This window comes from Bufo gargarizans, chromosome 2 (genome assembly GCF_014858855.1).
Source record: "Bufo gargarizans isolate SCDJY-AF-19 chromosome 2, ASM1485885v1, whole genome shotgun sequence".
NCBI classification, from domain to species: domain Eukaryota; kingdom Metazoa; phylum Chordata; class Amphibia; order Anura; family Bufonidae; genus Bufo; species Bufo gargarizans.
In genome coordinates, this window is record NC_058081.1 from 53,126,603 (window position 1) to 53,144,356 (window position 17,754).

The following is a 17,754-nucleotide window of genomic DNA, read 5'->3' on the forward strand; positions in this document are numbered from 1 at the left end:
GACATCCATGTCTAGAGTGCCACATCTCCTGCTCCATCCTCCCAGAGTCTAATGAGTTCATCTTGACTGTACATTGTGCATCTCTGACCCCATTTCAAGTTGAGGCCTAACCTCAGACTGCATCATCAGCCTTAGTTATTGGCCTTCCCTCCTGGGCCTTCTGAATGCAGGGCTGTCCTCCCTCCTCACAAACCCATCTGGATTCGGAGAACAAGCAATAAATTGGTGCCCTCAACGAGTCACGCGACCCATTCCTAAGGACTGTGATTACAACCAATATCTCCATCCAGAGCCTAATTTCCAGGTGAACTACTGACAAACGTGATCTACACCTTATGAAGGTGGGAATTGGGGGTCTGCGGTCTCTCGGCCAGATCACATATTGAGGCCTGCCACATGGTCAGATCTCCTGATGGGGCAGCTGGACTTTCATACTATAAGGCCTCTTGCACATGAAGGTTTTTTTTTTCCGTTTCCGTTCCGTTTTTTGCGTTCCATATACGGACCCATTCATTTCAATGGATCTGCAAAAAGAAACGGAAGGTACTCCGTATGCCTTCCGTTTCCGTATTTCCGTTTTTCTGTTCCGTTCAAAGATAGAACATGTCCTATTATTGTCCGCATAACGGACAAGGATAGTACTGTTTTATCAGGGGCCAGCTGTTCCGTTTGCAAAAAAAACAGAATGCACACGGACATCATCTGTATTTTTTTAAGGATCCGTTTTTTGCGGACCGCTAAATACTGAAAAAGCCATACGGTCGTGTGCAAGAGGCCTAATCGTGTGATCTCAAGAAAGTACAGGGCTGAATTGAATGTAAAGACTCCTCTCCCCTCAGTCCTCCGATTCCCCAGGCTAAAGATAGCAAAAATAATTTGGGGGTTCCTGCAGTGCCCTAATTTATCTACATTCTAGGAGTCATTGTGAGGGCGGGAATTATATGAGTTCTTTACCACCTCCAAAGCTCAGGTCTCAGTGACGAGGCCAAGGCGGTCCTGCAGTGTGGAACATATGACGCCCGATTATTTACTGAAAAGTACATTTCCCATGAGCACTTTTTCCTTCTCCAGAAGAACTTTCACATACAAGGCACGTGCAACTCATGTATGTACGCTCGTCCTACGCAGTGAGAGACCCCATATGTGCAGGGATGATCTGCACATGCTCGTCCTCTTACAGAAATACAGGCGCACATAGACATCAATATTCAAAAAGAAAAACCCGAAGATAGTGTAGCGGGAGGTGTAAGATCTTTCTAAGGCCTCAGGCAAATGACCGGATTTTTGGGTTCAGTATACGGTCCGTATACGGAACTATTCGTTTCAATGGGTCCGCAAAAAATGGGATTGTACTCCGTATGCATTCCTTTTTCTATTTTTCCGTTCCGTTGAAAGATAGAACATGTCCTACTATTGCCCGCAAATCTTGTTCCGTGGCTCCATTCAAGTCAATGGGTCCGCAAAAAAAACTGAATACATACGGAAATGCATCCGTATGTCTTCTGTATCTGTTCCGTTTTTACGGTACCATCTATTGAAAATTTTATGCCCAGCCCAATTTTTTTCCATGTAATTACTGTATACTGTATATGCCATACGGAAATACGGAACGGAAAAAACGGAACAGGAACAGAAACACAACGGAAACAAAAAACAAAACAACGGATCCGTGAAAAACAGACCGCAAAACACTGGAAAAGCCATACGGTCGTGTGCAATAGGCCGAAGGTTGATTGTAGAAAATTGACTTTCCCTTTAAGTGGACCTTTTGATATTGATGGACTATCCTCAGGATAGGCTATCAGTTAGAGATTGGCAAAAGCATTGGACCGGATGTTATATCAGCAAGGTCCTGCTACATGGTGGTCCCAGTGAGTATCTTCAGTCTGGGGGGCCCATACTGTCTATGACTAGTGGAATCAGCAGTGTTCTCACTCCTACTTCAGACACCGCTCGCCCGCCTGTCTCTTGTGTGGACTGTACCCCCCTAGTTGCCCCTCAGGAGAGGGTTCGATAAGGCATAAATCCCCCCAAAAAGTCCAGTTCTGTGGACAAATACGACACAAGCCGCTGTGATCTCAGCTCATGTTTTATTATATCATGTAAAATATACAGCTTGATCTCTTCACATCTTCTTTCTGCTTTCCTCTCCCTCCAGCCAATTCATCTGGAAAGAAAAATGTATCATAAGGCTGGACTGGAGAAAATCTATACAATGCGTGCCCCTGAAGAAGTGACCGGGCTAGCTATATCTGTTTCATCATGGATATGCATCTCCTAACACTGCACATTTTCTTAATCAGTCTCAATGTAAGGACTAGCCTAAGGCTAGCACAAAGTTAAAAGTCAAAAATTGTCTGCGGCCACTAGGGGGAGCTCACTGCAAACTGACTTGTTAGCTCTGTAAACTCATATGCAGCCTCCTAAGGCCTCGCTCTGGCTCCCACCCAACACCGTCACAAGTACAATTGGTCCGAGGGTCGGCTGGGAAGGGGGCCCGCGGCGGTGGCAGGTCACAGGGAGATGAATGCTTCCATTGTGGAAGTGCTCATCTTCATAATCATCTGTATCGCCGTCCTCAGGACAGCGATACAGATGGCTGTGCTGTGGGGCAGGGGAGGGAGAGGCGTCTCCCTCCCCTGTTCCTCTGATAGGCTGCCGACTCAAGGCCCGCAGCCTATCAGAGGCCGGTTCATGCGGCGTTGCCTGAGCCATACAGCACGGGACACAGGCCGGAAGAGGCCTGCATCGCAGCGGAGGTAAGTAAAAGTGTTTTTTTTTGTTTTTTTTCCGGATTATCTGCTACTGGCACATGGGGGGGGGGAGGCACTTGATACTGGCACATGGGGGGCACTTGATACTGTCATATGGGGGGGGCACTTGATACTGTCATATGGGGGGGCACTTGATACTGGCACATTATTATGGGGCACTATGGGGGCTTCTACTGAGGCCACAAAGAAGGGGTATTTTATATGGGGGCTCTGTGTGGTACTAGTATTATCTGTTTCTGCAGTATAGTATTGGAGAGCACAGCGGCACAGTATTGGGGGTAGTAGGATGATTTGTCCAGAAGATGGGAGGATGATGGAAAAGTAGTAAACTAAGATTTATTTTTGTTGTCAAACTGCAGAGACGGAAAATGGTGACAAAATGGTGGTCTGGTCTGAAGGTCTGAAAGGAGAAGATGAGGAAAGAGAACATCTACATCAAAGGAGACGTCACTGGATGTAAGAGACATGTGGGGCTGTATTTCTGTAGTGATGGGATCAGGGGCGTAACGATTGCGGTGCAACCGCGGCATATGGGCGTGGCTGGAGGCGGGACATGGGTGGGTCCTGGAAGGGGGCCCTTGATCTATTTTGCCGAGGGGCCCTGAGGGTTCTCAGTCCGCCCCTGCGCACAGGCACGTCTTCTGAACGTTGCCAGCCCCGCCCCCAAGAGCGCTGCGCAGCCACGCAGGGGAGAAGAAGAAGGAGCCATGGCCCCCACCTCAGTCCGTGTCTGGCTGCCACCCACAGACAGACAGTGGTGCCCGACCAGTGAATATAAGCCCAAGGTGTGTGTGTCTCACTGCTGCCGCCCTGCCCAGTGCCCACTCCAGTATACCCTGTACGGTCATGTCACTCACTGTGCATGTTAACCCTGTACTGTTAGTCACAGTACAGGGTTAATATGCACAGTGATGTCACATACAGTACAGCCAGCCCAGGGTTAATATGCACTGTGAATAGAAGCCCTGTACTGTGCTGACAACAAGCCCCCTCCATGTATCTCTTTGGGAGAGTCTCTCCCATAGAGATGAATGGATCCGGCATCTTATCTCCTATCCTGTGGATAGAGAATATCTGGTCTTCGTGGGGGCCTCATGTTCAAGTTTCGCCTACGGCCTCACAAAGTCTAGAGCCGCCTCTGCCCCCCTTCATTAAAGGTTATATCCAGCTTTGTAGCTGTTTTTTTTATTATTCTAATAAATAAAAAATAAAAAATGAAGGAATTTTATATTAGGTCTTAATTAAACATTTCCCATAGTTTTGGCTGTTTAGCTTCAATGCAGCCTATGTGTCTCCATGGTCACATTTCTATTGTATTATCTTAAAGGGGTTTTCCTGGTAGTACAATATTGATGACCTAAACTCAGGATAGCCTATCCGGGATAGGTCATCAGTATCAGATCAGTGGGGTCTGATGGGCACAGGTGTGGACTGGGAACTTAAAGTGGCCCTGGAAAAAATACTAAAAGTGGCCACATTTTGTAGTTGGGTCCAAATTGATGGAAGATAGGGCCAGCTATACCATATTGTGGCACATTATACCACCCCAACAGAGCCAAATACCACAGTCCATCACAGAATACATCCCCAAAAACCTCCACTGCCTGTCTGTGAGGAGGGCCCAGGCGGCCCCCTGGGCATCGGCCTACTGGGAAATTTCCCTGTAGAGTCTATGGCCAATGCACCCCCTCCCCCCGCCAATCAGCTTAAAGAGGTTCTTCGGGAAGTGAGAAAATGAAAATACTTAAATATTACTTTATTATAAATATATTCTCAAATATTTTTCATTATTTATAATGGCTTGTTTTGTCTGGGGAGCAATCATCAGGGGAAACAAAATGGCCGCTGTCCTATTAGTACACACAAAACCTGTCCTGATCACACATGAGGACAAGTCACTTTACAACACTGAGGTAAAGAGCTGCCTCCTCATCCCCCTCTCCTACTTGTCAAGGATTATGATCCTTAATACTGATGATAAGAACTTTAGCTGAATCTCTGTAGCAATGGAGGTCATGAGGAGACATGAAGTACAGAGAGGACGGACAGGACAGACTGTGGTAATGGAGACTCCATACAAGAGCTGCTTCTCATTAGCCACACCTCACCCTCCTCTCATGTCTCCTCATCATCTCCATTCCCACAGAGATTCACCTGTATTCAGGATCATGATTCCTGCCAAGCAGAGCAGAGAGGAGGATGAGGCAGCTCTATGGCTCATTGTGGTAAAGTAACGTCCTCCTGTGTGATTAGGACAGGTTTTGTGTGTACTGATAGGACGGCGGCCATTTTATTTCTCCTAATGATTGCTCCCCAGACAAAACAAACCATTTTAAGTAATGAAAGGTACAGTGATCCCTCAAGATACAATGGCCTTAGGATACAATATTTTCAACATACAGTGGTCTTTTCTGATCCATTGTAAGTTGAAACCAGACTCAACATACAATGTCTCAGACTCAGGTCCAACCAATCAAGGCCACTTCTCTGGTAAAATAACTGAATAAGTTGCTGGTGTGCAGCTATTCCTGTTATATGTAAGGACATGTCTTATCTGTCTTAGTTATCTGCTTATTTTTCTTAACTCTTAAATCTTCATTTTCTCTTATCTTGGATGAAATTTTGGGCTTTGGAACCAATTACTCTTTCAACATACAAGGGTCGTCCTGGAACCAATTAATATTGTAACTTGAGGGACCACTGTATTTGTGAATATATTTATTATAAAATAATATTTAAGTATTTACATTTTTTTTAATTCCTGGAGAACCCCTTTAAGGACTAGTGCTGTGACCTCCTTAAAGGGGTTCTGCACTTTCATTTAACTGATGATCTATCCTCTGGATAGATCATCAGCTTCTGATCGGCGGGGGTCCGACACCCGGGACCCCCGCCGATCAGCTGTTTGAGAAGGCAGCGGTGCTCCAGCAGCGCTGCGGCCTTCTCACTGTTTACCGCCGGGCCGCCCGCCCACTGACGTCACGACTTGTATCAACTAGAGTGGGCGCGGCTAAGCTCTGTTCACTTGAATGGAGCTTAGCCGCGCCCACTCTAGTTGATACAAGTCGTGACGTCAGTGGGCGGGCGGCCCGGCGGTAAACAGTGAGAAGGCCGCGGCGCTGCTGGAGCACCGCTGCCTTCTCAAACAGCTGATCGGCGGGGGTCCCGGGTGTCGGACCCCCGCCGATCAGAAGCTGATGATCTATCCAGAGGATAGATCATGAGTTAAATGAAAGTGAAGAACCCCTTTAAAGCACACCAAGCACAGCGCCGTAAATTGTATAGTGGCTGTTATTGGTATTGCAGCCCAGGAGCATTCAGTTTATTGAGAATGAGTTGGATTTAGACCATGTGACTGATGAACGTGATGTCACCGGCCTAGAAAGAGATCGGAGCACCATGGCCCCTTCGAACAGCTGATCAGCGGTGGTGTCGGGAGTTGGACCTCCACCGATCAGATATTGATGACCTATCCTGAGTCTAGGTCATCAATATTGTATTCCCAGAAAACCCTTTAAGTGCTAACCACTAAACTACCCCAGATCTACAAAGATATTAGATACTAACTCATAACCATCTGAAACCCCCATGGATAATAGATATCACTATTAACCCCTTCTTCACCCTGGACCGCCAGATTTATAACTACTAAGCCATTCTAGACCCCCCGGGATATTACAGGGGTACAGTATAATCATTATCTAAACCACCTGTGTAAAATATGTGTTGTAGTACATGTAATAATTAAGGATGTGAATATAATCAGGGGAAGAAGAGACAAGAGGAGGATTGTACCATCTCCGTCTCCTTTAAACATCCTGACTTTGCCCCTATGTTATTTTACATAAACTGCAAATATATCACCATCCAAAGCCAAAATTATGGTAAAATAAGCGTTAATGCGCCTCCCAGTTGGCATGACTGACACGGCATTAGGACTGGAGCAGAGGAGGGGGGTAGATAATAGAAGGAGGTGTCATTACCAATAGGGTAGGGCGGCTTGCTATAGGATGAGGCAGTATATGGATGGACCTCACTGCCAAGCGGGTATGGCACTTTCCCACACTCACCAAAGCTCCTTTCAAGAGGCCATATCTGTTCTGTGGTAAGGAACACTCAAGGCGCTGAGGCTCTGTGAACAAGGAGACCGCATCCTGGGTCTAAGAAATGAGCAGAAGGACAAGGTCATAGATAAAAGCCATATAATAACGTACACATATTAATACAATGGAGTCATCGGGATCTTTGACTGCATGAGAAAGTCAAGGCTACGTATTGCAAGTCAAATATTTTGCAGTGCTAGATAATCCTGAGCCCAGAACTGGACTGGCTATGGGGTCTACGCCTACGCCATTTATCTTTGTTTTGTAGTTTACAGCTGTGATTATCCTGCAGAAAGTTACAAGTATGGCCCCCTACACTATAGATGGTCAGAGACTGAACTATTTAACAATCTGGTCCATTCTGCTGATATCATTGATGGTACATAGAGTGCCGTCAAATAATTTAGCCCCATCTAAAGAGGGATTCATATGGCGGGGGATTTGGGTGAAGCTTATGATGAATATTTATAAAATTTGCCTGACAAATACTACTTAGGCTATATTCATACAACTATCAGTTTTTCAATGCCATCCCTGATGCCTTTCTGAAAAACGGGCATTAACTCCTTAATAACCAGCCTGTTTTGGGCCTTAATGACCAAATTATTTTTTTCATCGTCGTAGTCCAAGAGCTATAATTTTTTTATTTTTCCATCGAAGGAGCGCTATGAGAGCTTGTTTTTGCTTGTTCTAGGTTTTAAGGGTGCCACACAGTCACCAGCAGCCTTGATTAGGCCCTAGGCTGCCATGCCAAGACCTCAGCACCCGGCAATGTCATTTGCAGGGCGCCACTGGGAGACAAAGGGAGTCCGCTCCCTCTGTATGTCACTTAGGTGCCTCGGCATCTTAGGGGTTAAATGACCCTGATCGGCGCATCTGCCGGTCTGAGCTGTTAGAGCAAGAGTGCAGCTCTAATGTAATAGGGAGACCCGTGCAGCACTTAGAATGAACTGCCGTAAAAAGATGGCAGCCCAGCCTAAGGCCCCTTAGTGACTCACCGTAAAAACAAAGGTGCATTGATGGTCACTAAGGGGTTAAAATGGTCTCCTTCAATTGTACGGACTCTGTTGAGCGATAAAAAATGGACACAATAGGACATCTCTCTATTTTTTGACAGCCAGTGTTCATGGAACCCACCATGATGTCAAAAATCTATTTCTACCCAAATATTCCTAATTCTACAGGGGACAACCTCACCAGGTTATACAGAGGGAGACCATATGGCTGCTAGAGGGGACCCGGCTCTGGTTGGCCTCATCCCTTGCTACTGAGTGAAGGATTCCACAGGAATGGCAATATTAGCATGTTGGAGGACATGGAGGTAGCATAATGCGAGTCCTGGTCTATGTGCACCATTGTATGTACAGTATATGGAGAGGTGGACTCTGGTGTCTCATGTGCCTCACCAGGCTGAGCCATTTGTCATTACCTCTGGATAGGATTCCTGGAGAGTTCCAATGTCACGTTTTCCTCCTGGCCGTAGCCCATAGGACCAATGCTGAGAATGACTCGTATGATCAGACAATAGGAGAAGAAGTACAAGGAGGAAACATGGTGTCCCACGGTGGCTCATCCTGAAATAACAAACCAGTGTGTGTGAATGCAGACTTCACTTCTATCCAGACTATGACTCGTTTGATGTCCGCAGTGCATTCAGGGTCTGTGCTCCAACTGAAGACCCACAGTGGTTAAAGGGAACCAGGTTTAGAAGGCGGTCTATGTTTAGTTCAGTTGTACTCCTGGGGGTCTAGGATTATAAGGTGGTCTAAGCTTGGTTCACTTCTACTCCTGGAGGGTCTAGGATTATAAGGTGGTCTAAGCTTGGTTCACTTCTACTCCTGGAGGGTCTAGGATTATAAGGTGGTCTAAGCTTGGTTCACTTCTACTCCTGGAGGGTCTAGGATTATAAGGTGGTCTAAGCTTGGTTCACTTGTACTCCTGGGGGTCTACGGTTATAAGGTGGTCTAAGCTTGTTTCACTTGTACTCCTGGGGGGTCTAGGGTTTTAAGGTGGTCTAAGCTTGGTTCACTTGTACTCCTGGAGGGTCTAGGATTATAAGGTGGTCTAAGCTTGGTTCACTTCTACTCCTGTGGGTCTACGGTTATAAGGTGGTCTAAGCTTGTTTCACTTGTACTCCTGGGGGGTCTAGGGTGATGAGGTGGTCTAAGCTTGGTTCACTTGTACTCCTGGGGGTCTAGGGTTATAAGGTGGTCTAAGCTTGATTCACTTGTACTCCTGGGGGTCTAGGATTATAAGGTGGTCTAAGCTTGATTCACTTGTACTCCTGGGGGGTCTAGGGTTAAGGTAGTCTAAGCTTGGTTCACTTCTACTCCTGGGGGTCTAGGATTATAAGGTGGTCTAAGCTTGGTTCACTTGTACTCCTGGGGGACTAGGGTTATAAGGTGGTCTAAGCTTGGTTCACTTCTACTCCTGGGGGTCTAGGGTTATGAGGTGGTCTAAGTTTGGTTCACTTGTACCCCTGAGGTTCTAGGGTTATGAGGTGGTCTTTGTTTCGTTCACTTGTACCCCTGGGGGCATAGGGTTATAAGGTGGTCTGTTTGGTTCACTTATAACCCTGGGGATTGACAAGGTGGCCCTGAACCAAGAAAGGAGTGGTCCCATAAAAAGGGCCAGCTGAGTGCCATGGGAGTGAGTGTGGCACAAGCTGCCCCTCTGCTGCAGGTGAACTAGGAGGGAGTCTGCTCCAGTCATTGGCATAGAAGAAAAGGGGGTCTCCCTCCTGCTAATGTAATCCCCTCAGAGTTGCAGTCGCAGGAGAACCATGTGTTTCCCTCTCACGTGTGCATTGGATAAAATAGTGCCAGAAGCAGCATTCATCCATGGAGGGGTGTAACGCCCAAACAGTTATTGGGGACTGGGGCCAGGCCTGAACTAGGTCTCTAGCTAGGAACATAGAGCAATATTCACCAGCACACCAGACCTGAAGATGGCTGCAGAGAGTGAGGTGAAGTGGGAGTCTAACAGGAGAGGCCGCAGACTGAGGCAGAGGTCCACAGTGGGTGGGAGGAGAGGGAGTCTAGCTGAAGAAACCCTGATTACATGTTACGTTTTTAGGGGATACTATATCTCCTTATGATGGAGAGCACCTTTAATGAGTGTGAGGAGACGTATAGGCCATACATGCTCCTCTGGGGATGCAAACAAGCTCTTAACAAGCTCTGCCTCTAATGCCACCAGATGTAAAGCAGCTATCCTCTAAGTCAATGTTCGACCCTTTAAACAGGCCTTCAGACATGACTTGGATATTAAATAAGCCAGCACCTCATCTGCAGACAGCTGTTTCGGGTGATTGCCCCTCATCAGTGCAGAGCAGAGAGAGTACTGGCTTAACTTCCTCTTCCCAGAATTCCAGAGGAGACTTTTTTCTTCCGTGTGGAAACTGAACTGCTGTGCCGATTTAGAAACCCACAGCATGTCAATTGATGCATTTTTTGTGTGCGGATTTCATCCTTTTCAATAGAATCTGCGGAAAATCTCTACAAGATCCACACCAAAAACGGCAAAAAAAAATTTGGGCCAAAACCATGATAAATACTGTGTGTGCACTTTTTTCTGCGGTTTTGGTGAAGATTCACCGGGTGCAGGCAACCATATTTGCCGTCTGCATCCGATCCAAATTTTTGGTGGATTGGATGCAGACCTTTTCATTTCAATGGGGCCGCAAAAAATGTGGGGACAGAACCGTGTGCTGTCCACATCCGCGTGTCCGTTCCGCAGCCCTGCAGAAAAAAATAAAACATGTCCTATAAAGTGTCGAGTTTGCAGGAAATGTTTTGCGCGGCTCCTCTGTACCATCCAGAAAGCCTGTTACTGCGCCTCCCTGGAGTCTGGACTGATACATTGTAGCAAACCAGCAGAGAGATTTGCGAGAGCTCACAGAGCATTGTCTAGATTGGAAACAATTGCATCCACTTCTATATCCAGGTTTACTGACACTGAGCGTTCTCATTCACTGACAGCAACCTTTAGGACGGTGAGGGATTGATACACAAAAATATATTATCAAGATGCAGAACTTTGCATTAATACACTCATTAAGTTTAATTAAAGCCATTGTCTGTCTAGTAAAAAATGTACAGGTCCTTCTCAAAAAATTAGTATATTGTGATAAAGTTCATTATTTTCTGTAATGTACTGATAAACATTAGACTTTCATATATTTTAGATTCATTACACACAACTGAAGTAGTTCAAGCCTTTTATTGTTTTAATATTGATGATTTTGGCATACAGCTCATGAAAACCCAAAATTCCTATCTCAAAAAATTAGCATATCATGAAAAGGTTCTCTAAACGAGCTATTAACCTAATCATCTGAATCAACTAATTAACTCTAAACACCTGCAAAAGATTCCTGAGGCTTTTAAAAACTCCCAGCCTGGTTCATTACTCAAAACCGCAATCATGGGTAAGACTGCCGACCTGACTGCTGTCCAGAAGGCCATCATTGACACCCTCAAGCAAGAGGGTAAGACACAGAAAGAAATTTCTGAAGGAATAGGCTGTTCCCAGAGTGCTGTATCAAGGCACCTCAGTGGGAAGTCTGTGGGAAGGAAAAAGTGTGGCAGAAAACGCTGCACAACGAGAAGAGGTGACCGGACCCTGAGGAAGATTGTGGAGAAGGACCGATTCCAGACCTTGGGGGACCTGCGGAAGGAGTGGACTGAGTCTGGAGTAGAAACATCCAGAGCCACCGTGTACAGGCGTGTGCAGGAAATGGGCTACAGGTGCCGCATTCCCCAGGTCAAGCCACTTTTGAACCAGAAACAGCGGCAGAAGCGCCTGACCTGGGCTACAGAGAAGCAGCACTGGACTGTTGCATGTCATTCGGAAATCAAGGTGCCAGAGTCGGGAGGAAGACTGGGGAGAGGGAAATGCCAAAATGCCTGAAGTCCAGTGTCAAGTACCCACAGTCAGTGATGGTCTGGGGTGCCATGTCAGCTGCTGGTGTTGGTCCACTGTGTTTTATCAAGGGCAGGGTCAATGCAGCTAGCTATCAGGAGATTTTGGAGCACTTCATGCTTCCATCTGCTGAAAAGCTTTATGGAGATGAAGATTTCATTTTTCAGCACGACCTGGCACCTGCTCACAGTGCCAAAACCACTGGTAAATGGTTTACTGACCATGGTATTACTGTGCTCAATTGGCCTGCCAACTCTCCTGACCTGAACCCCATAGAGAATCTGTGGGATATTGGGAAGAGAAAGTTGAGAGACACAAGACCCAACACTCTGGATGAGCTTAAGGCCGCTATCGAAGCATCCTGGGCCTCCATAACACCTCAGCAGTGCCACAGGCTGATTGCCTCCATGCCACGCCGCATTGAAGCAGTCATTTCTGCAAAAGGATTCCCAACCAAGTATTGAGTGCAGAACTGAACATAATTATTTGAAGGTTGACTTTTTTTGTATTAAAAACACTTTTCTTTTATTGGTCGGATGAAATATGCTAATTTTTTTAGATAGGAATTTTGGGTTTTCATGAGCTGTATGCCAAAATCACCAATATTAAAACAATAAAAGGCTTGAACTACTTCAGTTGTGTGTAAAGAATCTAAAATATATGAAAGTCTAATGTTTATCAGTACATTACAGAAAATAATGAACTTTATCACAATATACAAATTTTTTGAGAAGGACCTGTATATTTTTTTTATATAAAAGGCTCAGAATGGGATTGCAAAATTAAACTAAAAAAAAATTCTAAAATTCGGACTCTTCCCAGCTCCCCTCTTGTCTCTCCCTCTTGGCCCCTTTCAAGACACATTAAATGACTGGTCAACCAATCATCAGCTGAGGGACCAGGAAGGACATCTAGCAGAGACCCATTAAGAGTCCGAAATTTTTAATTAAATTAAAAAACATTTTTTTAACCATTCTGAGCCTTTAGAAAAAAACAATTAGCCACCGGACAACATAAAAATGGAAAACCCATTTCATTTCGATGAGTAAATATGAGTCGTTGGCGAAGCGGTAGGCACTTACCTGGTGATATAAGCGACAGGCAGCACTTCTGTCCGGTCCGGTCTGCGGGCAGAGCCTCGCTGCCCCTATTTATGAAGCAGCACAAACAATGCTCTCACAGCGAGGAGAACACATCGACCCCATTAATCTGAACTTCCCTACTGGTTAATCCAGCTTATTGTGGCCGCAGCGGGATAAATGCTTCGCTCTACAGCCTTAGATGTTGTCGTGTCATCTCTCCACATGAGCCGGGCGGCCATTATCTACTCAAAGGCAGGTGGAAAGAAAAAAAAGTGGGTGAGGGGAGGCTAAAAATACAACACAAGTCACTTACAGCAAGATCCCAGTCCTGAGATATAACATGAAGCTTCTGGGCCCCCAATGCCAAATCTGTAACAGGGCCCCAACCTACCTGTGCCATACTGGAGTCTTCCTACATAGCAGAGGAGCCTTTAGGTACCCTCAGGCCCCAGCTGTTGTCTCTGCACCCATATAACAGCTCCACTTTTCCCATTATATATGTGGGTCAGAGCTTACAGCTTGCCTTCTCTAGACCCGGAGAAGGTGCATCCTACTGGGAAGTGTCCCTCACCTCTACTCGCTTACTAGCTACTTGCAGGAACTGCAGCATCTCAAGCGCATCCGTCTCCTGCAAGGCTCAGCTACACTACTTTTTATTCCTTCCAGGAATGTGGTGACACCACCAGGCATCTCCCTCACTCAGCCCAGCCAGTCTTCCACTGCCTCCAATGTGCTTCTCACTATTTTTTCATTGCAGTGCAGTGCCCCAGTGGATCACTGCAAAGGTCAATTTCATGTTACCAAGTTAAATGTTTTGATTTAATGCAAAAACACATCTTTGTGCACTATGTATCCACAATGGTTGATTATGGGCAGCATAAGTCTGAGTTAAGTTTGGAAGTCTTGTAGCGAGTTGCTCGGAGATAGGCTGCTGGGGAGATTCTAGTTGTCAGAGCAAGACACAAGACATACATGTGGACCTCCTGCCTAGAGTGAAGCCTCATCCAGGAAAACGCCATTCCTGAGACTGAAAAGCTGCCAGAGTACCACTGAGAACAGACAACCATAGACGGTCAAGAACCATAAAGACCAGCAAAAGACTTTACTGCTGTGCAAGGTTATATTGCTTCGGTGCCCACCACACTTTGAGATGGACTGGTCATCCGGATCTTAGATCTGCACCCCTCAGCCCAGGAATTGCAGAAAGAGGTTGTCCAGGCTTTTTAATATTTATGACCTATCCTCAAGATAGGTCATCAATATCAGATCGGCGGGGGTCCGACACCCGGCACCCCTGCCGATCAGTTGTAGGGGGAGACAGTGCGCACGTGCCGTCTCCCTTCTCTCTTTCTGCCTGCTGTCCCATAGACATACAGCAGCGGACAGGAAGAGAGAAGGGAGACGTCAAGTAGTAATAAGAAAAGGGTATTATGTTGGTGGCCCATGCCGCCACTGTCCTGCTGTTCTGGCTGAGCATGAGCGGCACTCCACTCAACATACTTCTTCAGTGGCCCAGACTTGCGGTGGGTCCAGCCACCAGGATGTTCTGAGGTCCTCTTCTGCAGGCTGTGGTCTACACTTGCCAGCTAGGTCTGTTCTGTAGGGAGTGTGCACTGCCAGCTCTTAAAGGGCCAGTCTGCGTGCATCCTAATTGTCCAGCCAATGACTCTCTGAGGATTCCACAGCAGGGGGAGGGGCCTCACAGACACTGCAGGCTGCCAGACTGATGAGTCATACTCTTCACATGAACTAGCAGGCAAGGACTCAGTGCTCCGTGTGATGTCATAAGGAGGTGTGGCCGGCCTTCACTCTAGCTGCCTAAGCCCCGCCCAGCCTTAGCTGCAGAAAACCAGGAAGTGAACAGCAGAGTGACTGCAGGTAAGGATGAATAAGCGAGATGGGAATACCCCCCTACAGGTACAACATAAGCAGGCCTCAGCCTGCAAAGGAGAGGAATACTGGCAGCGCTACTCTAATGGCTGGGAGGAGAAAGACGCCAGCGGGTGGGGAAGCGGCTAAGCAGAGCGGCAGTGGACACTGCAATGACACAGCGTATCTGCAGACCATACGTTTCTATTTTACACTGAATCAGTCAGGGGGCTGCTCTGACCTGTAGCCCTGATCTCTGGAGATGAAGTCCTGAGTGCATTTTAACTCCTGCAGCGCGATTGCGATCTGTGACCGCGCCACGTTTTTATATCCCAGCACAAGACTCACGGGGAGAGTGTCTAAAGCAGTAGTCAGCAGCCTCTGGCACTCTAGATGTGTGGAAACCATAACTCCCAGCATGCCTAATCCAGCTCTGTGGTAGTTCTGAGAAGAGCCAAGTTAGTGTGCATGCTGGGAGACGTAGTTTCACCATGGCTGGAGTGCCAGAGGTTGCTGATCGTAGTCTATAGCATCTGCCTCTCCTTCCCAGCTCAAACATTACAGATCCAAGTGTGCATGAAGCCCTCCCTAAGACATGACATCACTGGTGACGTCACATCGACTGGGCAGGATCCAGGACAATGGGCAGAGCACAGCCCTCAGAGGCAAGGTCACTGATGTGGTGTCTGGAGGGCAGAACTTTACCCCCTTGCACGCCTCAAACGTAGACGTGATGTCATCGGGATAGGGACCCAAGACAACGGAAATTGTCATGTGACCATGATGAGCATTACAGATAAACAATCACTATTAATAAGTAATAACGTGTTGTTTCCTGTCAGTTGATGCTGAAAATTGCAAAACCGGAATACCCCTTTAAGTCATATACTTAGAGTCTGATAAGAATTTAGTTGAGTGTTTATGAGCCGTCCGGAGTTCAGAGATAAGGGATATAGAATGAGTCATCAGAGCAGCACCCTGACGGATTCACTGTGAAGGCAGTACAACAAAAACTGTTGAAAATTTTTAATGAAGACCGATTAAAATTAAAAAAAAATATATTTTTATCCCCAAAAACATGCAAAGCTAAATAAAATTGCCCTCAAAGGCAACACTGATCGAGGCGATTTAGGGGGGGTAAACAGATGTATAGTGTGTGTCTATCAATCATGTTGATCCAATACCAATAGGGGTTGTTCGGTTCTGGATTATGAGATGTTCTGGACTGTCAGGCTCTTACTGTGTCCCCCTATACATATTATGCTGCAGCTCTGCTTAACCACTTGCCTACCACTGCACGACTTTCTACGTCACGGCGGTAGGCTCTTACGTATAAAAGCTCCGGGTTACATCGCGATCTGCCGGCGGCCCTTGCTGCCGCAGATTGCTGTTTCCGCAATGTCATTAGACAGCTGCGGTCACAGGGAGAAGTCCGGAAGCCAGCTGGAGCGGTCTGGCTCTATGCTACATGCGTGTATTACAACACTGAAGAAGCTGAAAGCCGACAGGGAGAGCTTTTTTCTATGTAAGAGCGCCACCTGCTGGGTTTAAAATAAAATGTCAGCCTGCTGGCTGGGAATTAATCTCTTCCTGCCTTGACAGTGGCAAAAAGGGGTTAATTCACCTTAACAAAAAGTAAAAAATAAATAACTAATAATTAAAAAAAATAAAAATGTAAAGTGATATAGCAATAGTTACTAGTATTACGTACACACCCATACAAACATGCCGCCCTTTTTAGTTCATAAAAAAATAAAATATATATAATATAATGAAAATTCATTCATTAGTTTTAGCAAAATAGTGGAATTTGTATGTGTAAAATATACACACATACACACATTTGTTTATTTTAAAAATCTAGGAATTTGTTTTAGCTATATTATGTACAGCAGGGTTTTTTTTCTGTGTAAGATATACAAACACACGAAAAAATTTAAGAGAAAAAAACCCAAAAACCCTTAAAATGTTAACATTTCCCCAAGATGAATACCTTAGACGAATGACATTAATAAAAAAAAAAGTCACGTAGTAGCGTTTTGGCGCTGTACAAGAGTTTTCTGGCAGTACGGTGCTATAGAACCAGCAACAGAAAAATGGCCGCCAAAATCCAAAATGCGCCCCAGACTTTTGAAGTGTTGTGGCGGGTCCAGCCACGGAATACATTACATAAATCGCGTCCATTGTCAGGGTACCAGCGCACGGGAATGGTTTTAGAAATGTTTTATCTTTAAACCTTTTGTAATAGTTAGAAAAAAAATTGATAAGAAAAGGAAAAAAAAAAAAAATCTATTTGCATAATAATTTTCACATTTTTCTCAAATATTTTATTAAAATTATTATATCCATCATCTAATGGCACAAAAGAAAGGTCTAAGGGTGCATTCGCACGTCCGCAATTTCGTTACGCATTTTGCGGAACGGAATTGCGGACCCATTCATTTCTATGGGTCAGCATGATGTGCTGCCCGGACACGGAATTGCGGACCCGCACTTCTGGGTCCGCAATTCCGATTCCGAAAAATATAGAACATGTCCTATTCTTGTCCGCAATTGCCGACAAGAATAGGCATTTTCTATTAAAGGGACTCTGTCACCACTTTCTAACCCCCACTTTTAAAACTATAGTTCTGTCCATGGAGCCCCTGTGATTTCAATGGTGTTGTTATATGCGAAATCCGCAGGCTCGTTTTGATAAAAAAAGCTTTTATCTAACCTGTCAGTCATGAGTTTAAGGTGCCCAGGGCGTTTCTCCCGGTCTGAACATGCCGCCGCCGCCGCCGTTGGTGCCCAGCTCCTCCTCTGCCTTGAATTTGCGCCGCCTGAATGTCAAGAAATACGCCTCCGGCTCTCCCTCAGTCCCCCCTCCTTTTCCAAAATTTCGCGCGTGCGCACAGGCCTGTGCCTGATGCGCCCGTGCAGACTTTACGATTCAGCCTCATTGAGCGAAGTGCGCATGCGCATGCGCACTTCGCTCAACCTCCCGATAACGCGAACACTGCC

At 46.1% G+C, this 17,754-nt stretch overlaps 1 protein-coding gene across 1 annotated transcript; it reads right to left on the bottom strand.

Moving 5' to 3' along the window:
* Positions 1-2,071: 2,071 nt before the first annotated feature.
* On the bottom strand, positions 2,072-16,327 carry GNRH1 (gonadotropin releasing hormone 1). The gene is made up of 4 exons (XM_044282906.1): positions 16,082-16,327; positions 8,307-8,451; positions 6,845-6,934; positions 2,072-2,167 (listed from the first exon to the last, which is right to left on the bottom strand). Exons 2-4 carry the CDS (start codon positions 8,448-8,450, stop codon positions 2,126-2,128), a joined length of 276 nt encoding a protein of 91 aa, XP_044138841.1. The 5' UTR covers position 8,451; positions 16,082-16,327; the 3' UTR covers positions 2,072-2,125.
* Positions 16,328-17,754: the final 1,427 nt, after the last annotated feature.

Excerpts from the sequence above, each read along its gene's own strand:
- GNRH1 (XM_044282906.1), bottom strand. The coding sequence starts at position 8,450 with ATGAGCCACCGTGGGACACCATGTTTCCTCCTTGTACTTCTTCTCCTA. Across the intron at positions 6,935-8,306 it reads TCCAGGAATCCTATCCAGAG|ACCCAGGATGCGGTCTCCTT; the intron begins GTAATGACAAAT and ends CTCATTTCTTAG. Across the intron at positions 2,168-6,844 it reads GCCTCTTGAAAGGAGCTTTG|ATGAATTGGCTGGAGGGAGA; the intron begins GTGAGTGTGGGA and ends TTTTCTTTCCAG.